The 25844-nt window shown below is 40.5% G+C and overlaps 1 protein-coding gene across 12 annotated transcripts in view; it reads left to right on the forward strand.

Moving 5' to 3' along the window:
- DOCK5 (dedicator of cytokinesis 5) overlaps window positions 1–25844 on the forward strand; it is an 88828-nt gene that overhangs the window by 7217 nt on the left and 55767 nt on the right. For all 12 annotated transcript variants that reach the window (XR_008574213.1, XR_008574214.1, XR_008574215.1 and 9 more), the window contains exons 2-5: window positions 13066–13149; window positions 20280–20320; window positions 21335–21390; window positions 22215–22311. Coding sequence is in view for 6 of the 12 variants with exons in the window: in XM_054804656.1 (XP_054660631.1) it covers window positions 13066–13149; window positions 20280–20320; window positions 21335–21390; window positions 22215–22311 (278 nt within the window). In the remaining 6 variants the exon portion in view is untranslated. The remainder of the gene's footprint in view (window positions 1–13065; window positions 13150–20279; window positions 20321–21334; window positions 21391–22214; window positions 22312–25844) is intronic.

Here is a 25844-nt window from a genome sequence, read left to right on the forward strand (position 1 = left end):
CAGAATGCTGGAAGAGCCCCTTCCTACTGCAGAAGTGACTATCTTCCTTTCTATTGACAGAAACACTCTGTAGCTACTCATTTCTTCTTCCATTTGCTTTATTATGATTTGTGTCTAAAAATTGTCATGTTGATGGCAATGCCAACAAAACTTAACAGGGAACAGTAAACTTGACGTTGTTGACAGCAAAAAGTTTTGCCTCTGTAGAGTAGTACATGACATACTATTTCTGATCTAGTTCCCCAATTTTTACTGCTGTCTACAGTTTATTTGATGTGAAAAATGGCTGTGCTACTTCCTGCTTCTGTAGTCCTTTCTATTTTTTGTTAATCCATATTAGACTGAGTCTGTCTTCTCTTACTTCTGGTGATTACTACTCTATTCCTTAAGTGAAACTAATCCTGTGGACTTCAAAGGCATTGCTGACATGAACAAGACTTGTAATCGTTCCTTTTCTTATTCTTGGTTTGAAAAGCAGTATGTCTAGAATTGCCTCGTGACTTCTGGGGGCTTTAGCTTTTGGGTATCCACCCTGAAACATCACCGACGGTCCTGATGTTTAGGAACTATCATACAGTTCATTTTACTAACAATCAGGCCTCTTTATGGAGGCTCCAAATCTTCTCCTGAGGCATCCTGAACCGCCACTTGTCTTCTAGAGTTTTGGCTGAGCTGTGTCCTCCTGATTAGATGTGGGCCTGATTGTTCAGAGGCGTCAAGAGGCTGCAAGTACCAGCTTCTGCTCGAGCTGGGTGTGCCGACCAGTTCTGAATTTCTCACCAGTCTTTTGCATGTTTTTGTGGTTCTTCTTTTGGCATAGGACTGCATTTGCTAGCACAAATGCGGACAGGAACTATGGACATTAAAAGCAAAATAATAAAAGTTCATGAACTGAAAAAACTTAAACCAATAGCATATTGATCAAGAAGCAGTAAATGTGTAATAATCTTTCCCTATCATTCAAAAGTTGAAAAATGTACACTCCTTCTACGTGCATGCTTGCCAAAGCTCCGTTAATTGAAAGTCAGCTTTTTTTTTTTTTTGCTATTTAACTTGCACTTAACTGGTAGGACACTTCTTTCAATTAGTGCTTTTAGGGGAAAAAAAAAATCCTATTCATGCTAGCATGTTAAAGACACAACCATGGCCAAAACTACCTTAGTCCCAAGTCATAAACACATTTATCCCCTTGCTACCAGAATGAGACTCTGTTTTCAGGTCCAGTGCATTTAACTTACGATTGAATGCCTAAAATACCATAATGAATTTTGGTGCGTTTGCCAGGAAACGTGTGCTAATGTAACTGGAACATAAATATGAATTAAACAGCTTTCTAGGCGGCTAGTTCATGGTTGCCTTCAAAAACTGAAGATGTTACAAAGTGCTAGTTGGACCAGTTGATTAAAAATGTCTTTCTGGTACAGTACAACCTGTACCTCCCAGGAAGATCTCCAAAGAATGGAGGGGGGAGCATTGTTTAAAGGATGAATTGCTCTGGCAGCCTCTTGAAGCTTTCAGATAGGTGTCTGGCACACTGTCAGAATGTATCTAAAAAAAGTAGTGATTGTTCTGTGGAGATTATTCTTTGGCCACTTCTTATACTTCCAGATTTTTGGAGGTGTTGCTGCAATAAAAGTGGACCTCATTGTGGAAAGTGCTGAATCAGGGCAAAAAGTTAACTGAGATATAATTGAGATGATAATAGTTTTCTGCTCTTGGGAAGCTTGATACTTTGATCCCCCATAGTAATAAACCAGTTTGTAACTTCAGCTCTAAAGTTCTAATACTGCTTCAGAATGTCATGGGCAAATAGTGGCCAATTAGTTCTGGAAAAGTGGTGTTTTTCTTTTCTCAACGCAAGAATAGCTAGCTTAAATACTACAGACCTGATTCTTGCAGCGCTTCCGTTCTCATTGCTCTGATGATGTAGTGGTGCTTCAAGCTGCAGAGAGATGGAGCTTAATTTAAAGGAATAAAGTAGCTCTAGAAATTGAAGGGAAAGATGCAGTGCACGGTACTCGGTTCCAAATTCTTTATCTCCTTGTATTATGTGCGGTTTAATAAAAACTGATCTGCTTACTGCAAATTTGGGAGCAGCTTGTTCTTCATTCTTCTTGGCAACAAAGGGATCAATATTCTTGTTTGGCCTTTTTCCTTTCTAAGACCCTTAGTTCTCAGCCAACATTTCCTGCTCCTCGTTTCAACACTTCCCCTGCTTGCCGTTTGCTTGTTACCTGAGATAACTGGCAAGATGAAAATGCTTTGGAATTAAAGGTCTCTGGAAATGGGAAACCGTGTATCTCGCTACGCAGTGCCAGTTCTCTGATTGGGGCTTGTGTCATTTTGCAAACATGAATCAATGAAACCACAGGCATCCATTATGGGAGAGTAGTCTCTTACGAAGCCTGGGTTGAAGGAGAGGGACTGAAAGTACAGAGGCCAACTGAAATCCCTATGGTTATGCGTATTAGAAATTCTACTTGTGCTAGCCCTGCCAGAATGAGTTAGCTCAAGTGCTAGTTTCCATAGAGGTGCTATCCAGTGAAGGTAAAGAGTTTTTTTGGCAGCATATCCCAAGTTTCTTAAAATGGGCCAAGCCACGCTGTGAATTCTTCTCATGCAAATTGTGGGAGAGCTTGTCTGGCTCTTTCTGAGCACATGGATGGAAAGGGGAAGGTGTTGGAGGCCTGTATACGCTTGTATAAAAATTTATGGGTGTAATTCTGGTGGGTTCTGTCTGCAGCTGATGAAATGGGATTCCTTAGCTTTATATTCTCTGCGGGTCTATCAGCTTGGACTTAGTGTTGATATGCGTAGGTGTGATGCTAGCAAGAGGCAATACTGAAATTTTAACTCAAGTGAACTTTACGGTGAAGACTAGCCTCTTTACTCATTAGACCTCCTCTCATCTCTCTACCCTTGCTCCCTCTGAAAATAATGCATACAGCAAAACTCATTAGATAGTAACACTCACAGTTCTGTACAGTAGTATTTCCAAGTTTTCATTCTACTTCCTTTGATGTTTTGCCCAGTGAGAACTAGGACAGTAAATTAAAGCCAGTGGCAAATTCACTTAATTCTTTTGAAAGTGCCACACGCTTTCAAGTTGGGAATTAGCCGAGTAGTCCAATTTATCAAGCAATGGTTTTAGTTTTTTGCTTTTACAAATCTGCTTGAAAATTTCATTGCAAAAGTTACTCTTGTACTTAATGTGTCCAAACACAAGTTTCACGTTTGCAGGCTTGGAGGAAAAAAAGGTGATTACAGACAGACTTGGTAGAATTTGCTTGCAATCGTGTGCGTATTGTAAATGAGCATCTGTTTCTTCACAGGCCATAAAAATGGAAACATTCCAAATCGGGTCGCTTTTGTGAAAACTGGATTTCAAACCTCTGGTATATGGAGTTGTTAAAACTGGAATGTAGGTGCCATAGTAGTCAGGAGGCTATAGGTATGAACCCCCTCTTTTGTAGAGGACAACCCCAAGAGTGGTTATGTGCCCATTCTCTTCCAAGTCTCTTTCTCCAAAATGCACAATACAGAGAAGAGGCATAATCTTTAAGTTTATTGAATTCCCTTGATATCAATAGACTGACCTGAATACAAACCAGATTCTGATTCAGATAAAGCCAATGGCAAAACTGTTGATTTCTGCAGTCATGTGATAGTTGAAACAGTGTTATGGGGTTAGAACGCTTGCTCTAAAGGACAAGACTATGATTTAATATATTTTTTGGAGAATACTAATCGTTCAGGCTAGATGTTATGGCTCAGATTTCAAAGAGGCAAAATAAAGCTGCAGGGCTTGGAAGGTATGTATCTTAAAATAATATCAAGCACTCTTTAACCTAGTAAGATCTATAAGCCACCTGTCCTTATGGTATCTAGTTCTTGTAGCCTTGTAAGTAGATGAAAAAGAGCAGTTTTGTCTTGTATCCTGCACGTTGAGAAGGTCACTGTGGAAGCAGTTGAATGTCTATCTTGGTAAATGAACGGAGTATTTAATCACACCAGGTAGATGTGTTTTGTGAAGTTAGAGCTGGTAAAAGATGCGACTTTGATAGCACCTGGATCTGAGGTTTCTCTCTAGCGCAGTAGTAATTAACAACATTGAGCACCTTTCCTCCCTGAGCCAAGTTTATCCTGCTCAGAATTGAGTGTCACTGAAACAGGAATGACAATTTGGTGTCACTGGCTTCTTTCCTTCTGTATCAGCTGAAGGAAAGTTGGCTCGATGGAGTTGCAAGGTCTCCTAGCAGCTGCATTGAGACCCACTATGTTCAGGACCACCTTCCAGACCCAAGAAGCAGTGCGTTGTCATCTTTTGCACTTGAAAGCTGCTTTTGGCACGTGAGTCCCAAGTTGGGTACTCGCGCATCTGTTCATTCCACTTGAACACTGACATGCTACTGCATGTTCTTTAGTTTGAATCAGCCAGACCTGAAACAGACTGTAGCCTTAAAAACTTGTTTTACGCTGTGGCTAACACCTTGTTATTTTATCTTCCCTTTTTATGTTTGAACACTGTCAGGCAGGCACCGTTCTCCTCGCTAACTGCAGGGCGTAGATGGAGGCTGGTAATGCAGTGGGAAGAAAAGCCAAGGGCATTCCTCTAAACCACAGCCTAGGTAATCCTGCAAGCAACCTTAAGTGGTCGTTGTAGATAGATGTATCAAGGCAAACTGTTAAAAGTTCACAAAAGTGTGGATCTTCAAGGAGAGACCCAAGACTATTTTCTTTTTCCATCTGTGTATCAGCAACAGGGGACGTTCCACAATGTTCCAAGGAGACTGGAATTGCAGGTCTAGCTGAAAGAAATACTTTTTTTGTTGTGTTGGTTTTTTTTTTTTTTTTTGTCAAGCGCTGGATTAAGTTGGATGTAGTATATTCAGGAGCAGGTTGGCTCCTACACTGCTAGTAGTGATTTATTCCTCCCTCAGCTCACAGCACTCACTCTTACTCCAGACATAAGCTGAGACAGCTAATGTAGATTAATTCTTTATCTGAGCTTAAAAATCCCTTAGGGCTCTCGAGAGTGAAAATAATAAAAGGAAGTAGAGAGCCTAGAGAAGAAAATTATCCAGCTAACGATTTGTGTATGCATTACCCTTATGTAAAATAAAATGCATACTTACTATTATGTACTGTGACTCTGCTATGTATTTTTGTGGTACATGTTTTCAGGAAAATGGTTTAGAAAATTACTGCATGTGTAAAAACAGCAGAGTTTTAAACTCCACATTGAGATGGGTAGAAGAGAAAATTTTACTTTTGGCGATGGGGGGTATTCGTGTAACTTTTGAGGTCAGAGTGGGTTATTTTGCAAATCCTGGATTAAGTTGATTCTTCAGTTAGCGGGTGAAGTCAGAGCGGGTTCTGCCGTAGCAGGATTTTGCCCAGGGTGTCTGTCTGTATGAATGCCTGTGTAAGCACATGTGGAGAGACTTGTTCGCTGGTGCTTTTCTGACTGTTGGTTCTCTTTGCTGTTGGTGTCCATGGTCTAGTTGTGAGGAGGAGGCAGAGGGGCCCAGATGTCAAAGTTCTTTCAGTTGGGCAAAATGTGGAGCTGCTTCAAAATGTGCACTTAGTGATAGAAAGAGATTTCAAGATTTTTCCAAGTGTATATCTCTCGTATGCAGCAAAGACCGGGTTAGTACACCATAATGATAACATTATAGCCTCCCTCTTCTAGCCACTGACATAAAAGTCTGGAAAAGTCACTGGTCATCAAGACAATGTGCTCTAGAGTGTCATCAGTATTACAGAGGGTTTCTGTGTGGTTCTGATCACAGAAGCAGCTACAGTTTGGCTGCTTCTACCTCAGACACACTTAGAGAAAGACAAAACAGCTTATGCTGTGATGATGCTATTACTGATACCCAAATCAGTGTATGTTTAGGATCTATATCTCTGTCCTGTATTGCAGTATAGATGCACTCTGAGAACAGAATCTCCTTTATTTTCATACAGCTACTGTGTTACAAACACTTTGTAATAAATAATTGAGGAGGAAGATGACTAATGGGAATGCTGTAGACATGAAAAGATGGAGATTATTTTTCCTTTATAACCGCTATGTCTTTTGCTTCAACAGTTCTCCATCATTTCAGTTTGCCTGATCTGAATCTACTAAGAAGCTCTAATTAAAATACAGGGGCTAATTTGTCATTGGGTCTGCCACTTGCTCCAGAGCGTTGTTGTGGAGCTGGCTGTGGTTTTAGTCGGTAGAGTTTAAAACCATGAGAGACCATTAGATCATCTAGTTTGAGCACTTGTCTAATGCTTGTGAAGCCATCCATACTCCCATGGGCTGAGGTGGGTAAATTGTGGTGTGTGGTTTTGGTTTGTTTTTTTTTTTTTTTTTAAAGCAATCCAGGCTTTAAGAGATTAAACCATTGATCCTAGAATCTGATCCAATCTATGATGGAGAGAGACACAGGAATATCCAAAAGTTGATGATGGCATGACTGAAAGAGAAAATCTTCCCTGGTCCCAAATTTGGAAATTTGTGTGACTTAGATTGTGCTGGACAGACTCTGCAAAACCTGAGACTATTTGCCTATCCATCTCCAGGATAATACTCTGTTATTCAGAGGAAATCAGAAAAATCTTAGCAGACTTGTGATCCACTGTGCATCTGGCAGACACACTGCCTTGTCCTCGGCAGGTGAGCTGAGGGTTATTTGGGTTTGGTTATTGGAATAGACTTAGGTTGGAAGCATGTTGAAGACAGTGTGGATCTTCCTGCTTTTCTTGTGGTTCTCAGGGAAAGGAATGAACATAGAAGCTGACGGTTACGGAATCCAGAGCAGAAAAGCCATGCTATATCCTCCTGCGTAGGCAGACTGTATAATTTCTCAGTTGATTTAATGCCCATTTTTAAAATAACCCATCTTAAAAATTTTGAGGATAAGTAAAAGTCCTTCCACGTGTATTCCTGTATGTGAGGTCAGCCTGAAACAATAAGTATACACGATGCTAAAGGTCCATCTCTAGCTCATCAGATGTTTGACTCTGAAGCCTAATGATGGCTGTTTAATTAAAGCACTTCCACCTGCATAATCCTGTTATTCTGGATTATTTGCATTCGAAATGCTGAACAGTCACTTGGAACTTTGTAGAATTGAGATGGAATGTCAGCATCAACCAATTCGGGAGTAGTATTTTTTTTTTCATAACGATCAGTTACTGTGCATGTTTCACAGTGTTGAACCGCGATGGACTTTTTCTTTTTGAAGAAGTAGTCTGACATATAAATCTTAATTATGCTATTCTCAATGTTTCAGACACAAATTCCTGGGAAGTTACAAGAACGTTTTTGCTCAAACATCAAAAAGCCTTTGTTCCTGTTGAGAAAATTAATTCCTTGGGCAGTTCCTTGTGTTTTAAATAAAGCCACTGGTTTTTTTGGTTATATCTTGGCAACAGATAGAATACCAGGCTTCTCCAAATGGGGCTGTCCGGCATAAATGCCCCTTCTTAATACAGGGTTGTTGCAGAATAAAAGCACTTACTTCTGTTTTCCGTACGATAGTTTTTGACTCTGCAGTTGAAAGATGTAATGAGATGAAGTCTGGTTATTGCAACAGCACTGAATGTGATTCTTTGTTCAGAGGAAGCAAGGCACAACCCTCTCCTATCAGTTAGTGGTGAGGGCAGACTTCAGAGAAGTGGGACATGGTATTTGGAAGCGGTTATCGTGTCTTTGTAATGGATGGAGGGGTGGTTATTTTGAGCGAAGTTAGAGATAATGGGTCTTGCAGTGGCTGTGTTTTTCAGGCCAATAATCCACATTTCAAATACATTTAAACACGTTATTGAGGAAAGAATTCCATTGCATTCTGGTTTGAATTACACATAAAATAGTATGTGACAGTTTCTGACTCATTCGCGTTAGTTTCAGACATTTTAGCTGAGCATTGCTTTTAGAACAGTCTTGAAAATGAGTTAGTCTTGTGGTTAAAATGGGTCTAGGAATTAATATTTGGTTTTCATCTTTGAATATGCTGTAGACAACAGTATGACATTCAGTTTTTCTGTCCTCAGTTTCTCTGCGTGCAAAAGAACCACTGTTACTTTTCTAATGTGTGTCGGTGGTGCTGTGTGAAAGGCACTGCATTAGTGCAGGAGATAACTCATCCAGGCGTGTACTGGCTCTTTAAAGTGCGGCCAGATATGTGGCACCAGAGCTAACCGTGCCATCACTGTTCTTCCAAATGAATGTTGTTGGTAGGCACTGAAGAAATAAGCCTGATGCCGCTTTCATGAAGCGTATGCCAAAGCTCCCACTGGTGTCACTAAGAGCTGGATCAGGCTCAATGGGTTGTTGACAGACCTCTTGCAAATTAAGGATTCTCTCAGGACTCTTGAACAAAGTGAAGCTTTGTAGGCTTTCAAAGCGTGTTTTGGGGTTTGGGTTTGGTTTTTTTTTTTTCAGTAATGTGCTGCTTCTCGTTTTCTGCCCCCTGCATGACATTGAGGCTTCTTACTGTTTTAAGTGCCCCTGTCTGGTGTTTCACAGATCAGGAACGCGTGCTGTGATTAATCCTGGACCTTCATAGAACTGAAGGGAGTGACATAACTAAATTTGTTCTTCCCATCATAATACTGCTGTGTGCCAGCCCGCATCAAACTCTGTGCCTTCTCAGAAACTTGCAGCTCACCGCTAGCTATTACTCGGAGCCCTGGAAAGCCCGAGCTAGCTCTTTGCCATTTGCCTAGTCTTTGCTTCTGGTGATGACTGACTGTTGCGTGATGCTTCAGAACAGAGTAGCGTATCCCTGACATCTAGCCTGCACACCCAGTTGTGCAGTGCCTTTAGAGTTCCTTCCCGATTCATTTGGAGGAATCACCTTCTGCCTTGAAGCATGAAAATTGCTTTTCCTTATCTTCAACTGCATTACTCTGGCTGCTGTCATTGGTCATAAAGTTATCTGTTGCCCTTTTCAAACCAGCCCCGATGTTTATTCCTCTGACCTCCTCTTAATGAATTCCATAGGCTGGATGCATTGCTGGAAAAAAACCCAACCCATTTCTTGAACTTACTTTCTGATAATCAAACTGGGGGACTGCCTTAATGTAAATTCAATAATATGATACGTTGCTTGTAGTTGTACTCAAAAAATATAACCATTAAAACAAACCCAGTATTTCTTTCCTATGGATCACATTTTCCTTCTCATCCTCTTTGTTTATATTAAATTTTTGAGACTTGACTGCTGCTTTTCATTCAGGATGATAAAAGGAACAGAATCGCTATTCCAAAGTGAGTTTCAAGGACAAAATCTCAACTGAAGTTTAACTTGAAGGGAAAAGACTTAACTTCAGATATCCCTGCAAATTTGGGGACAAAAGTCTCTGCATTATTTTCTGTATTTTTTTTTCTTCCTTTCTAGCTGCACTGTCAGGATTTTTTATGAAGTATTTTAATTTTTTCATGCTATGACCATGTTTGTTATGTGTAGCTTCCTTTTTCTTTTAAGTCGGAAAGAGGTCAGATTAAATACACACAATGCAAAAGAGGCTAAGCAGTTCAAATAACTGCAGATGGACTATTTCGGACTTCACACAGCAGGAAGCATCAGTTGCAAACAGTAAAGCTCCCAGGGAAAATATGCCAGCAATTTGTCTTTTATAACCTCATGCATAACCATTGGGTAGGACACTTATGCACAGTGGCCCTCTGTTCTTGCTTAATTCAGTCTAGCAAAGCAAGACATTACAAATCTTGCCCTTTTTTTGACGTGCAGTGGCAGAAGCATGTGCCTTTAGCTTGTAAGTGCTTGGACCTTGGGATCCGAAACCTTTCTGGTGAAGCAGGGAAAGGGAAGGGAACTGTAATGCTTAGGTCTGTGTCTTGTGGCTGTTGTGATCTTTGGCGAGGGGAAGGGAACTGCAGTGTTCAGTTCTCCCTTTTCTCGTGGCTGTTGTGCTTTTTGGTTTTGAATTGTCCGTGTTCTCAAAAGAAAGGCTTGTCTGATGCCCGCCCACCTTTCTGTTAGACACTTGGTGCAGCTCAGACTGCTTTTGTCTGAAGCTAAAGCAGTGTTTTATGGAAAAATACAGACTGATATTTATATAATGTCTGTTTCTCCCAAAGAAACCCAAGGCATCTAGAAATTCTATGTAGGAATCCCTATACATAAAAGCACGCAGGCACTTCAACACAGCCGCCATTTCTCATGGTGAGTGCAGCCATGAAATGGGAATACCAAAAAGCGTTTTAAGACAGTCCGGCTGTAACCACAGGAGGAAACTTTTAGTAGACAGAGTGTAATCAGCCAAGTTAGAAATTGGCTAAGATGCTCTGCTTTAAATCTTCAAAGTCAGTTGACAGTGCTGAAGGATTATTGATGTCCATAGACTGCTTGATGCCTCGAGTTCACCTGAGGAGTGACACCTCCTGTGTAGCGCAGTGTCCTCGTAGCACACCGCGGGCCAACGATTCAGCAGTGACTCCAAAGGAAGCCCGGATTGTTTTATCCATCCACACAGCTTCCTGCTGTGCCCTGGGGACACTGGGAGATGTCCCATCCACTTAGTGGCTGGCAACATTCCTGCTTAACGTGAGTGATTTGGCAGGTTTACCACAACAGAGGGCATGGCTTCAGGGAGTGTACTTTCCTTTTATGCTGACCTCTGCAAACCCTTGCAGAACTATTTTATATATCTGGCAGACTGGTTTCATAGAATCACTGACTAGTTTGGGTTGGAAGGGACCTCAGAGCTCATCCAGTTCCAACCCCCCTGCCATGGGCAGGGACACCCTCCACTAGCCCAGGCTGCCCAAAGCCCCATCCAATCTGGCCTTGAACACTTCCAGGGATCCAGGGACAGGAAGCTTCTTTGGGCAATGTGTGGGTGCCTCTCTATCCTGATAGAGAAGAATTTGTCCCTCAGACCTCATCTCAATCACTTCTCCTTCAGCTTAGGGCCATTCCCCTTGTCCTGTCACTACACTCCCTGATGAACAGTCCCTCTCCATTTTTCCTGTAGGCCTCTTCAGGTACTGGAAGGCCGCAATTAGGCCTCCCCGGAGCCTTCTCTTCTCCAGGCTGAACAACCCCAACTCTCTCATCCTGTCCTCATAGGAGAGGTGCTCCAGCCTTTTGATCATATTTGTGGATCACCTTTCTTTTTAACTGAATCAAATACAATATTAACCAGTTCTTCCATCAATTTATGATCTCGGCACCTTTCAATACAAGGTAGTTCTCAATGGATTACTCTGATCTACTCCTGTGTATGTTCACGTTTGTCTTTGCCCGTAAACATTATACAAATTTTTCTGCGAAAACATTGATGGGATTTTTACTTCTAGGCCTTTTTGGGGGCCTTTATGTGTCTAAACTGAATATCCAGATCACCAGTCAGTTTTTAATATCTTGGCTTACAACACCGTTGCAGGGAGGGAGAGGAAACTGGATGTTGAAGCAGCTAGTGCCTTAGGAGCAAAGGTCCAGTAACATTCCTGTAACCCTTTGGAAAACAACGCAATAGATTCGGTGCATACTCTGTGTGTATCTCTGCGGGCGCTGAAGTTACGGTAGGCATGAATCTGGGCCACTGTGAACAAACACTGCCCCTGCTGCCAAAGAAAATAGGGATCTGTTTGTGATCAGCATCTATTTCAGATACTGCATGGAATTCACATCTCCTGCCTACTTCTGTTGGATTATTTATAGTTACAATATTGTAAAGAAAGCTAGTATATGAGAGAATTTCCGGTGTGGTAAGCCACAGTCATTTGTTTATGCTGGATCCTTGCCAGGAGGCAATATAGCTCATCTTGATGGAGATGATGGGCGTTTGATGCAAATTTCCTGACATAGGAGCTCAATTTTTTACTTATTTGATTTTCAGAGTTCGTTCTTCAAATACAAACCCTCTGAAGAATTTTCCCCAAACCCCCTGAAACGTTTGCATGCTTTACTTGCCGCCTTCATAAAAATAAACATTTTGCTTACTTCACTAATATGTTTGCTTGGGGAACAGATTTGGAGACTTAAATATGACACTTATGTGTGTGAGAAGATTGCGTTGCTGCATTTAGGATGTGATCTGTATTAAACCATTTATTATTTTATAAATTTATCCATTTATACATATTATACATTTTCTTTTTATATATTTTATAAATTTTATTTATATTGATTTATAATATTTATTATTTTAAATAAATAAGATAATCTCATTTTGGTAGAGAAGTGGTCAGTTTTGATTTAGCTGATCAATTCATGGCACCATAGCAAAGCATTTTCCCGACTGCTTTATGTCGTTTTACTTGCATTGATTTGAAAGTGAATTCAGACTAAACTTTCTCATCTTGACAGGCCTTCAGCAGCTCTCAGGAGGGCTCTTCTGCTTTGACCAGTGAAACTGTGCAGCTCAAGAAAGTTCCAGAGAAAAGGCAGTTTAGAAGCACGGGCTTCTGAAATTAATCCTATTCCCACTGGAAATCCGATAAGCATTCAGATTAGCTTTGTCTTTAGTAGGGATTACATTTGCAGAGAATCTCAAGTTTTTGTACTAAGATTGGCTCTTGTCTGTAAAGAGCCTTTAGTAGCAAATAGTCTGAGGCATTTAATATAGATTAGTGGCATTTCTTCTTAGGACGTCCAATTTATGTTGTTTTGCCAGTGCTCGTGACTGCTACATTGCAGTTAGCCCTCTGAAACACTAATAAAAAATGACAATTAACTAATTGATCCATGACCTCTGCCTGGGGTAGTAGTGACCTTTGCCGGTCAGGTTGTCAGTAAAGTGGGAAGATGCAGCTTCTCAATATAGTGTCACAGATCTGTATTCTTAAAGGTAAAAGACAAACTTTGGCTGTAATAGGCGTTATTCTTTATCCTTGCAGGAACTGATGATAGAATCTGGAAATAGATAACACACCAGAAAAGTATGTAGCTCTTATACACAGGATAGCTTAGTAGTTTTATAGTGCTTTTTCAAAATCATATTCTGCCTTTGACAGGTGCCATAATATCAGATTTCAAAATCTGATTACCCCAGAGCTTTCATGACTGTGTTTTTCATCTCTTTCTCTCTCCCCCTTTTTAGCAATATACAATTACGATGCTGTCCAGGATGTGGAGCTCTCCTTGCAAGTTGGCGATACTGTTCACATTTTGGAGATGTATGAAGGTAGGTCACAGATCACTTCCAAGTACTTTGCAGTGGCTTTTGAAAGTAAATATAACAAATTAAGATTATTTTTTTGAAATAGTACAAATTTCAGATCTAGATTTTCAACTTCCAGTGTGCCCAAAGGCACAAAGCTTGCCGTGTAGCATTTGCTGTATGCACTTGACTTTTAAAATGGTATTAAAAATACATACAATACAGAAGAGGTAATCATATCTAGGCTGTTCTGGCAGAGGTTTGTCAAGGTAAGATTTCCCTGGCATCTCAAGGCATCACTGCAAGAGAAAGAAACTCTTACTTCTGGCTGGTCTTTCCTGGTTTTACATCATGCAACTTTACCTTGGCTCCTCCTTGTGCCTTGCCGAGCACTTGCGTAGTCATGTGATGAACTGATCCAGCTGGAAAATAATAATTTTTTTTAAAAAGTAGCTTTTAACCTGAATTAGTTCTTTGATCTGAGACAATGGAGGCAGTGGATGAAAGAAAAAGAGAGGGCAGGTCTAATCGTTTCAAACGTAATGTTGGCTTAAGCTGTAACATCATGAACTGGCTTTATATGTTTTAAAAAGCCTCCAGTTATGGAGCTTCCGTGCCCTTTTTAGGCTGATTCTCCCAGTACTTTGCTGGGAAGTTTTTCATAATGTGTACCTTAATGTAAAACATCTTGCAGAAAGGAGAACAAAGTTCCTATTTTAAACAGATGAAAACTACATTTGTGTGTTTCCTAGCTACTTATTAAAATAGACTGTTTAATGAAGATTTCAATATTAGGAATGGAACGCAGCCATTTAATTATTTTAAAGAATGTACTAGCCACTACCTCATTTGGAAGGCTCTCCAAAATCTAAATATTCTTCCCAAAATATAAACTCAATTTTCACAAGCAGCATCCGCTTGAAAAAGACTCAGCGTACAAAAGCTCTTTAGTATTGTTGCTGGGAACGGCAAGCTGCTTGTTTAGCTATTTGTTCTTAGCCAATTGTTCTCTTTCCACTTCTCTTTGACCTTGACACTGGAAACAGCCAGCCAGTTCCTACATGCAAAAGCAGATTATGTTGCTGATGTGTGTTTTTACACTGATGTGTGTGATAGTGGTTGAGGAGGGGTGAGAAATGGGAAAAAAATCCATATGTGATAGTACTAACTTTTGAACAGGTTTTGCAAAAAGAGACAAGGAAGAGGGAGAGTCAGGGATGAAAGCTGCCCTCATGGAAAGGATGCATCTTGTACTTCCCAAAATCTTGGGGTATTTCTTTCTCTTTTTTTTTTTTTTTTTTTTTTAAAGCATCATTGTTGTTTAGTCCTACTGCTTGGTCTGTCATCAACTGTTTAAAGGAGAGATGGTCAAGAATAGGAAATGAATACCCGACAGGCATCTCTTTTTTTTACCTGAAATGTCCCAATTTGGAACTCCAGCCTGAGAGGATTGATTGTAAATTGTTCAGGAAAGTGAATGTGTTTTAGTTTCATATGCTGAACCATCAGTGGGGCCTCCTAGTTTGTGACCAAGGCACCTAGGAATTACTGCAGTACAACCAAATACTTTTCCTGGAAAGACCAGCCAAAAATTCAGGCCAAACGTGTGAATCTAAAGGGAAAGATGGAGATTGTCTCTGAGATGGTAACTCAGCTGCGGGTCTGGTCTTACTTCCCATAAATTCATCTTAAACTCCAAATTCTGATATTCTGTCTGCCTGGGAGGAAATTACCGTGTCTGATTGTATCTACTTTTCTTTCTTTTGGGACATCAGCTTTCAGCTTTGTTTCCAGACATCTGTGGGTTGTGTTTTTGAACACTAGTGTTCTCTCAAGAAGCCTTTTCTGTTTCTTCTCATGCTAATGATGTATACTTAGAAAAACAACTCCAGTCTGATAAAAGTGAGGTTTTTTGTTCCACTAATTGCCACTCTTATCTGGATACACAAGTCTCTATTTAGAAAAAAGGTTCCATTTAACCAGGGCGTTGGCTTTGCAAGAAGAAAGGCTCAGACATGCCTTGTGAAGTCCTTTTGTTTTAGTTGGTGTGAGTTATCCCTGCATCTCCCTGCTGAGGGCGTTCCTTAGGCTATCAGTAACATTCTTTAGGGAATTAAAGGGGAGTTTTTCAGGACTGTCCCGGAGGCTCTCATGGAATGGTAATAGCCAGTTGGAAAATCTTGCTCCTTCCTATTGTTCCCTACCTCAGGATGCACAGGAGCATCTTTCATGAGTTACCAGAAAGTTCTCAGGGCTGTTGCACCACAGTTCACTTCCTGCTCTGGAACGTGTCCCCTTTTTCCTCCTGGTTGAAGTCAGCAGGTATTCATCCCTCAGCCGTGCTCAGCGAAGGCTCTCTGTGTATCAAACAGCCTTCACTTGAAAGCTCTTTGTATTCTGCATCTGGGGTTTTGGCTGGCTCCGTTCTGTCTGTAAGAATTGAAGTGCACAGTTTGTTCCTTGACAGCCAGGCAGCAAGGTTGAAGCTTGCACTGTGTTTTGGTGTTAACAATAAATGTTATCTGACTCTCAACTGGCGGAATAGCTTTGAGACGTAACACTGATACAGCTAAGCCACTGGGGGAGGTGTGTGAGAAGCAAGGAGTGAATTAAAGTGCAAGCCAGAAGGTATGGATGCAGTTTGGTGTAGGCCTCTGTGCTACACAAACTTCTGATGTTCTGTGGCTTTGCTGCGGACCAGAGGGTCTTGCAACTCTTAAGGTGGGGTGCCTGCAGTCACATGCTGCTGTTGTATGGCCTAATGGCCTCAGAATGAGAGAAAGCACCTTTTAAATTCCGAAATCCCTGCTCATTTATGCTGTGTGTTGCTGTCAGGAGTTAGAGGCCTGCTGCAAAGGCTGACAGTCCTTGGAAAGTAGGCCAATTTTGGGATGAGGCTCTGGCATTGCACTTTTGTTAGTAAAGCTTTCTTCCCCGTGCTCTGTTTTGTAAGTCCTAGTTACAACTTCACAGTTAGGGTTGGATTAAAGAAGGTAAGGAAGTGATAACGTGATAGACTGTCTGTTCATATTGCTGGACTGCAGCTTGCCTGAGTCAAGGATTCGTCAAGGGACAGATGATCATCCCTGTGAATGGTAGCTTCAGCTTGGACAAAGTATACACTGTTGAAGTGAAGGTTGTCAGAGCTGAAACCAGACTGAGTAGCTTGAAGTAAAGGTTTCAAATATTTCTAGGGACAACAGGAGAGCTGTTGGCTATTAGGTTGTGTAACGGAGTAGTCTAGACTGTGCAGCATTTCTTTCAGTCCAGGAAAATGAAGGTTGTGGCGTACTGCATCTTTGTCAACTTCTGCAGTTGGAAGTGGGGTTTGCACTGTAGATAGGGTTTAAATGTGCATATTTAGTGTTTTACTTTGAGACCGCTTTTAAATAATGTATGAGATGTTTTAGTCAGGCTTCAAGCATGCTTTAAACAGCACGGTGTATTTATTGCACATGAAGATCTGGAGGATGCCAGTTTTCTTAGACTCGCCTTCTGTTTAAAACAAATGTGCGTATGCTCTCTGCAAAGCATGCTTTTCTTAGTTTAGGTGTCTTGGTCATGATACACTCCTGTAATCTGCAAAGCAAGCTTTTTTTTTTCCTCCTTTGGTTGGCTCTCTGGTTGCAGAAAGGCATGAGGTCTTTGTACAAAATTACTTTTTCCACTTGGTAATAAGGTAAGCAGTGTGTGCTTACCCTGTTGTTTGATAAATACTGGCAAGACTGGGCATATGCAGCAAAATCTGAGAAAAGAAGGAAACTTGCTGTGTCCAATGCTTTGAAGGCTGCTCCAGTGCAGGATTTACTCTCTGGGAATCTGTCCTTGAGTAGTGAGCTGGGGAGGACACATTTCTGTTTAGGGAAATCTTTTCTAAGCTGCAGTATATATTATTATTTCATGTAAGCAGTGGGAAATAGCCAAATTGCGGATAGAAAGAATGTGTGCCCACATACCATGATTCTGACCGGTTTCTTTTCCTGATGCAAAGAAGTTTGCATTGAATTTGTTCCTAGTTTCAGTCTTCATCTTTCTTCTGGCCACTGTAGGTAAATGAAGCAATCCCTTGTTTTATTTCAGTACAGTGCAGCGGTGTACGTTGTGGTACCAAGAGACGGTACGCTACAGTGCAAGAGGAACAAAGACCTTGCAGTTAAGCACATGACCTGGGATTGCGTCACTGTGTATAACTTTTAGTTGTCTAAACTATTGTAATAATTTTTTCTTAGATCTTTCTGATCTTTTACATACTACATAAAATCCATTTAATGAAAGGTAAAATTGAGGATCTGTGTTCCACTAAAAAAACCCACAACAACAAAAAAGACATTTCTTTGCAAGACTCAGTCCACTATCGTTCTTAATCAGACTTCAGTTTGAAAGAGTGTTGTAGTAGCTGAAATTTGCAATGTCATCTTCAACTGAAAAGCCTTTCTCCGTTTAGCACATCCCTACTTGGAGAAAATACTCAGGAGAAATGCTTAAATAGTCTATCATTCCTCTGAAGCTTCAGGCAGGTGGGGTTTTTTTCTATGAAGAAGAAATTAAATAATCAATTGACCACTACCAAAAGCTTTTGTTCTTTTTAAAATGATGAATAAGATTATTGAAAATTGGAGCAGAACTCTGAAAAAATTGCATGAGATGCTTGCCGAAATAGTTTTGCATAATAATATACAACATGGTTTTATGCAATGATTGTGAAATATTTTACAGGAATATGGTTAATGCCAGGAGACCATTTTAAATATGAGGAAGCTGTGGTATAGAAGGGCTGAGAGACTGTGTCAAATGGAATTGAAATCACTGAGAAAATATTCTTGTTAAATTCCATAAGTTTTCTATCACATGCTAAAGAACAATTAATTACAACTTGCATAAAAATAGAACCTAAATCTTCTCACCTCTGATCCAGTACCCTATCCATTGGTCCATGATCAATGTATAGTCTTCATCTTGTGGAAGGAGTGGAGTTTCTTCTTTCCTCCTAACTTACTACTGGAATATTGGGGATTATGTGGTCAAGCTGATTCACGTTCTCATGGCTAGAGAAAGGGGCCAAAACTGTTCTTAAAACAAAACAAAACAAAAACCCAAACAGAACCCTCCCCCCCAAAAAAATCTATGAAAACAAAAAAACCCACCCTAAGCTCTAATTTATGGTTTAGGGAGTCTCAGATGCATGGATCTTCATTTAACCTTCTTTGTTTTTTATATATATATATATATATATATATATATATATATAAAAATATATGGAGGGGGGGACAACATGGACAGGATGACAAAAAAAAAGGAAAAAAAACAATCCCCAACTTCCCCTCCTCTCTTCTTTGCCTGATTATTCCCTTAAATCCCTTTGCCTTCCTGATGCTGCTCCCTCTGCCAGTCAGCTGAACATAATCGTCTTGGATCAGCAATATTGTCTGTCTTGATAGATCTCAGCATCATTCATGCACTATAGACCGTAATCTATACCCCTCGTGTTTGCTAGAGGTAGGGTCAGTGTTTTCAGTTTTAATGCAAGTAGAACCTTAGGAGAAGAATCAAAACCCAATGCTCTAGGAACGTGGTTAATTGAGAGTTGGGGTCGCAGAGTGTCTTGACATTTGGAATGATGTTTTTAGTGGTTAAGAGTCAGTGAGAAAGTGCAAGTTTGCATTCTGTTGCAGAACAATACAAGGGATGTTACATCTGTGCATCAGCATTTAAACCAGAGCAGATTCTTCTTCTGAAATGTTTAGTTTGTTATTTCCAGTACAGGAACTTCAGGAGGACTGATGGTGATGCAGATTGTTGCTTATGGCAAGGAACAGGCACCCAGTGGAAAGAGTGCTTGATCATGCACAGCTCTTAGATAGCCAAGCCCAATGACGAAGGTGATGGTGGGGAGAACAACCCCTTCATCTCACACGGTTTGGGGTGGTGGGAGAAGAGCGGGAGTGACTTGCCCACAGCTATGGTTCTCTCCTGTCTGCTCATTCAGCAAGGCTCGCTTGAGGACATAAGAAATACAGCAATTTTTTCATACACTTGCGTTTCAAACTGCTGATCAAACCCCAGGTGCTGAAGAGGTACACCTGAAAGTGGCATCTGCTTCTGAGTCTTGGGGATCAGTTACTACTTTGTATCTTATACTTTACTAGGCCTTGTCAAGGTAATGTTGAGAAGCAATACCTGTACCAGGGCAAGCAGTTCAGGGTTGGGGGTTTTTTTGCCTTATCTAATAAGACATTGTCTTTCGGCCTTCCTTTGAAGGAAGACTTTAGACTGAGTCACAGAAGAAAATAAAGGACCTATACAATGTGGAACTTCAGCACAATCTATAAGATGATTTGGATGAAAATACACTTCATAGGGACTGTTTACAAGGGCATGGCGTGACAGGACAAGGGGGAATGGCCTGAAGGTGAAGGAAGGTAGATTTAGATGAGATCTGAGGAAGAAATCCTTTCCTTTAAGGATGGTGAGGCCCTGGCACAGGTTGCTCAGAGAAACTGTGGCTGCCCCTGGATCCCTGGAAGTGCTCAAGGCCAGGTTGGATGGGGCTTTGGGCAACCTGGGCTAGTGGAGGGTGTCCCTGCCCATGGCAGGGGGATGGAACTAGATGGGCTTTGAGGTTCCTTTCAACCCAAACCAGTCTGTGGTTCTATAGGAAGAAAAAAAAAATTCAAAAGGGGTGGAGTGGAATTGGACTTGGGACACTTGAGTATATTTCTCTTAGCCAGGTACATGCTCTGTGACCTTGGACTGGTTGTTCTGTGTGCATGGCTGTGTCCCTGCCTCGTATGTCAAATGGTTACAGCATTAGCTCTGTGTTGTGTGTATAACTTGTAAGCTTTATGGAACAAGGATTGTCACTTTGAAAACGTATAGCATGGAGTGGCCTGCTTTTCCATTGAGCCCTATCAGCACAACTCAAATGGATAGGCAGAGTAGAAGCCAGGGTGTCAGTTCGTGGTAGGAAGAAACACGCTTCTACCCTACTCTTAGGAATCAAGCCTCCTACGAACAAAGCAGAGGTGTCTTCACAATAGCAGATCTCAGATGACCAAGATCAATGGATTTATGTTGTAGAAATGTTGTGAGAATGACAGTGTGTTTTTAATTGCTGTAGACAGGAAAAAATAAATATTTTTGTTTCCCTTTGACAGGCTGGTACCGAGGATACACACTCCGTAATAAATCTAAGAAGGTATGACCTCACTTTTCAGTAACTCTAATTTTTATTTCACACCTTGCCAGACCCCATCTGGTGCAGTAATCAGCTATGCTTCTCCTGTATTTCTTGTCTTAATACTGTGCAGGTCTCCTGATCACTGTGTCCTTTTCCTTAGTGATAGAAATAAATGCCCTTGAGGTAAATGTTTCAGAACCATTAACTGGGTACTCCTTCATTGTAAGCGTGTGTAATGTAGTTTGAACTAGCAAAAATAACTGTTGCATATCTGCATGCACTTTGCTTTATTGTTATGGTCTTGGACCTGTACGTGTCCAACATTAGTTATGTAATGGTAAGATTAGAGTTTTGATTTGACTTGGAAAATATTCTAAAAATTTTGCATGTGTGGATCTCACCCAAAATTCTTGAAGCTTGTGAAACCAGTCTGAAAACTGCATGGAAATCTGGTTTCCCGTAGGAATCCTGGCACCTCTCGTGTGGTAACATCCTTCACAGTCTCCATTTTTCAGGTGTAAAAGGGAATGAAATAAAATAGAAAATGATTGCAGCACTCCTAGAAAGTTTCTCTTAAATAACAGAAACTTGGGACTGGTGAATTCCTGCAAATGCTGTCGTGTGTTTGTAAGCTTTTATGGAGAGCCATAGGTCCAGGGCAACTTGACAAATGACTCCCGGAATGTTTTGTAGCAAGTGCAAATGAGTATGACTGATGGTTTGCAAGAGTTTACAGTATTCCATACAGGAAGATGAGTGTCGTCATAGCAAAGCAAGGGATTGGCTTCTCTGAGGTGCTAATATCAAATGTAGTGCTCAAGCGTGCAACCTGATGTTCCTTACTGTCTTTTTTCCTGTAATACCAGGACTGGTGAACCTCACACATTTCTATTATAGGTAAACAGTAAACATCAGTCACAGTTACTCTTCTGCTGATCATGCTCTTACCCCTTCCCCTGCTTTCTGTTGAATGAATTTTTCTTGTGTCATATCCTATGGTGTGATTTATTTTATTTCTGTATTTATTTTTAGGGCATTTTCCCAGAAACATATATCCATTTAAAAGATGCAATCGTGAAGGACCGGGGGTAGGTTGGCACTTCTTGAGATGTTCTTTTGGTAACAAAAACAAACAAAAAACCCCCAACTTAAGTAGTGGTGGTTGTAATGAATGCTACTGGTCTGTGTGTGCAGCAGGGCATACCATCTGTGCTAGACTTCTAGAGCTGCATAACTTTTTTTCCCCCCCAGAGCATTGTACATACCAAAACAGTTGTAGGCATAGGTGGAGGAGAATAATATTTGCAAAAATAAGAAAGCTCTGCTAGACGAGTTAGTAGTGAGGCAGGTCAATCAAGTTACACTTAGCTCCTCTGGGGACTCCTGCAAGTCATAACGCACTCCTGCTTGCAGCCAAGTAGCCAGCAGGAGTGTGGTTTCCTTCCTGTCTTGGAAAACACTTAAGGAAATGATTCCTCATCTAATTCTTAGAGCTGATTCTGTGATCATTATAGTGAGAGGAAAACAGCAGTTGCAAAGGAAGAGACTTTTTTTTTCCCTTCTGTTTGTTTTGGTTTTTTAGTAACTGACCAAGTTACTCTTGGAAGTGGTCATTCTTCTAAACTTAATTTCTCTCTATTTAGCATTATGTTTCTGGAATAGATCAGTTGAAAGTAGCAAGACTGAAAGAAACTTGAAACATGTTTGCATTAAAAATGGATAATGAATGTGAACGTGTGTGTGGGAAAACCAGTTGAACAATTTAAGAATTTTGGCATCATGAGTGAATTGTGTGAATATCTAGCCCTCTCAAATTTCTGTGTACACATTTATCGAAAAAGGATGTTTTACTACTCAGTTTTAATCTTGAGTGTAACATCTTTTTTTCTATTTTCTTTTTTTTTTTTTTAAGACAACATGAAACAGTGATTCCAAGTGAATTGCCCCTTGGACAAGAACTCACTTCTACCCTCAGGGAGTGGGCAGTCATCTGGCACAAGTTATATGTGGTAAGTTTTCTTCAGTGGTCGGTATTTTATTAAATGACCTCAGATGAGATGAGACTGAGCTTTCTGCAGGGTGCTTTGAATAGAACGTTAAGCAAAATTGTAAAACTATCATTATTGTAAAATCAGTTTTAAGAGCTAAAAATGTTCTACTCTCCGCTGAACAGGATGAGTGATTACAGACAGAACTGCGGTCTAGTCCCCTCTGCAGGGTTTGCTGTACGTGAATAATTGCGTGATGACACAGCACTGATGAAGCATTGACTGGCACAAGTCACGCTCAGCATCATGTCAGCTGGTTGGGACTGTATGCATGTCACAGGCCAGTAGTAAAATAAAGAGTTCCTGCTTTGACTGTATGAGGGCAGGATATCTCAGTTGTGTGAGAAAGTCATGCGAGAAACCATGGTGGTGTTCTAACAGAACCTTTAACAAGCGTGACCCCTGTTTTTCTAGGGGTTCTAGGTACTTGAGGTAGTTCTAGGGTTTGTAGGTTCTTAATAGAATGGTTGATTCTTCCCCCAGAGTGCATGCAGCTCAAATAGGCAACATAGACAAATGATGGGAAGAGAATTAGGGCCATGTGTGGTGGAGGAAGATTTGACTTGTCAGAAGTCACATAATATATTTAGTTCTTGGGGGGGGGGGGGGCGAGACCTCTCACCTACTAAACCTGTTTAGTAGGCTGTACATATGCTAGTCACCTCAGAAAAGTCAGAAGCCAAGGTAACACGTGGATTTGGTAGTTCTGCTGAGGTAGGTGTATTCTTGCCCAAAGAAACACAACTGAAGTTCACAATGAATTGCCTTCTTTTGAAGGTGATCATTAAGGCACATTAAAGAGTCAAACTTGATTTTTCTTCAGTTAGTAGGGAGTTCAGCCTGTGTGGTATGTGCTCTGAGATTTTAATTAAGACGAGAGAATAGTTTTAAATTAGGTCTAACCATTCAGTTTACCCAGAGCAAGCTTTCCTATTGAAAATTTCACCAGGCCACAAGTGCATTTTGTTTGTGCACCACGAAACCAGAAGAATTTGTTCCACCCTCTTAATTTAATGAGAAGCTGTATGTGATGTTATTACTGTGTGAAAAGAGAGTTTTGTTCAGGCTCTGCTCTTCTGAATAACTTTAGGATCCTAGTCTCAGAATCTATTTTTCCGAAGAGCTGAAATCTTTCATGTTCCTATGGTTAACCAATATAAGTCTTAAAATAGTCTTGGAAAATGTTGTAGTTTGAAATGGATTTGAGTTTATTTTATTTTCCCCTGCAGTATGTATAACAAGGAAAAAAAAAAGCTAAAGAAGGAAAGATGTATTTGAGGACAAAAAGGAAATACAGGGGATTTTTTTCCCCCTCTGGCAGCATTTCCTTTCACTTCTTTAATTTCTGTTTTTCAGCAAGCATTGTACCAGTGGGTATATCTCCACTGCAAAATAAATATAAAAATGGGTGAGAGTTTTTAACTTCATTTAGTTAATAGGAGTTAGCTAATGCAAACAGCTGTAGAGATAACAGGTTTAGCTGTCAAATTGAGATCTGCTCTGTATTTCCCTGAAAGCTAACACAAGGTGCCTTCTCTTTGTAATTGTTTTAACATGAGTTAAGAACACACTTTTTTCTGTGTTTACTAAATATGTCTCTAACATCTTCCTTATAAGAACTAAGACTCATCTATCTTCCGTCAGCCCCTTTGCTTTCACCCAAATCAAAAGGAAGATGGCTATTTGTAACTCCCTCGGATTTGTGTTCTCAGGGGGCAAATTATGAATAATTTACATCATGCATGTTCTTTGCGGAGACCAGAATGGTGAAATAATTTTAATGAGTCTCTTCCTGCTGTGTGGGAGCAGTTGGGGTTTGTAGTTAAACACAAACAGTTTTGATACAGAGAGCTGATGCTGGTCAGCTGTTGCCTGAACGTACCAGCCATGGACCATTGGCCAATTCCCACTAGCTGTTGGGTAAGGTGTAGGCAAAAACCTCTTGAGAGTAATTTGTGAGCTGCATAACCATAAACTTTGTCCCAGTAGATTAAAGTTTAATGTCTTTTGATTTGTGGCACTTCCCTCAGAAATGACAGTGCGAGTCAGAATCATCCTAGTAACTGGTTCACTGTGCAGTGGTAAAGAAAGGATGAGGCCTGGGTTCCCTTTTGAACGCTATAAATGGCATAGCAGACACTTTTAAAGGCTTAATTATTTATCTAATGTGTATTGCTACAAATATGGTAGGTTACCACATAGCTAGCTATCCACTTTTTTTTTTTTAATTACAGGGTCAGCCTTGAAGCCTGAAAGTATAGGAAAGAGATGTATAGGTGTGTGACTAACTTTACTAGGGTGGAACCAGTAAATAGTATGAGAAGTATTTTCATTAATTAAAGATGATAACAGTGGAAATGGCAGGAGGAACCTCTTCACAGAGCAGATTTTGATGACCTGTTCAGTCAGTGCTTTATAATTACAGAGGTTGCATTCATAGCAAAAGATGAAAATGCAACGACTGCAGCAAACTAGAGCAAATACCTGGGTAGACTGGGGAGGTGGTGGCTGGGAATCCAGCCGTGGTATTTTTATTGCATTTTCGGACAACCTCTGGCATGATAGGGTCTGAGCAACTGCTGCTGGGGTAGTGCTTAAAAGCATGGGCCGAGTCAAGATCATGTTGCATTAAGTTCTGTACAAACGTAAACAATGAGTGTTCTGAAGAGCAGATAATGTTCAGCCTTATTTGTTGATAGACGCTAGCCAGAGAGATTGTGTTTCCACAGAGCTACTCTGATTTCCATGAAACTCGTGTCTGGAGGTCACACGTGGACATGACAACCCACGCATGAGTGGGTTAGTGGGTAGAATACAAACCTTGAAATAGTGTGCATACTGGCAGGGAAGCAGTGTATCCCAGATATCACTGCATTTTGTTGCTATTCTTTTTTTAATGTAATGGATTTTGAGTGTATGATGGGATAGAGCAGGCAGTCCTGAAAATGAGTCTATGGATTCAATTTGTTTAGTATTCTGGCTTTAAAACATAGTTGCTAACGCTGTAAACAGTGGTGAGGGCAGAGAATCCAATTAACCATGTTGTTTGTGGTGTTAGTGGTGTATTCCGGTGACAAGAGACCTTTTTTATACGTAACAAAGGCTAAAGAGTTCTTTAGGCTGGTGAAAGTGATAGGAGGAACATACGTGAGAAAAAGCCTATGTGGGCTTCAGTGTTGGTCATCTGTTGTTATTTATTATGTTTTGGTATCACCCTTTAGAGTTTTTAAAAGCAAATAATATGTTTGCCCCAGAGCCTTATGATCTAAATAGGCAAAACAAATGGGAGGAAACATGCATAAAAAATTACTTGCCCAATGTCACACATTCCAAGAGTGGCAGAGTTAAGGAGAAAGAGCCTTTGTGTATTAATTAACTTGGCATTCCTGTCTCAATCAGCTGTAATACAATTGTGATCATTTAACGTCATCTCTCTGTCCCGTATATAAAAAGCACCCATTGTAGCACTTTTAAGTGCTGGAAAACACCAGAAG

This window comes from Grus americana, chromosome 26, assembly GCF_028858705.1.
Source record: "Grus americana isolate bGruAme1 chromosome 26, bGruAme1.mat, whole genome shotgun sequence".
Lineage (NCBI taxonomy): Eukaryota > Metazoa > Chordata > Aves > Gruiformes > Gruidae > Grus > Grus americana.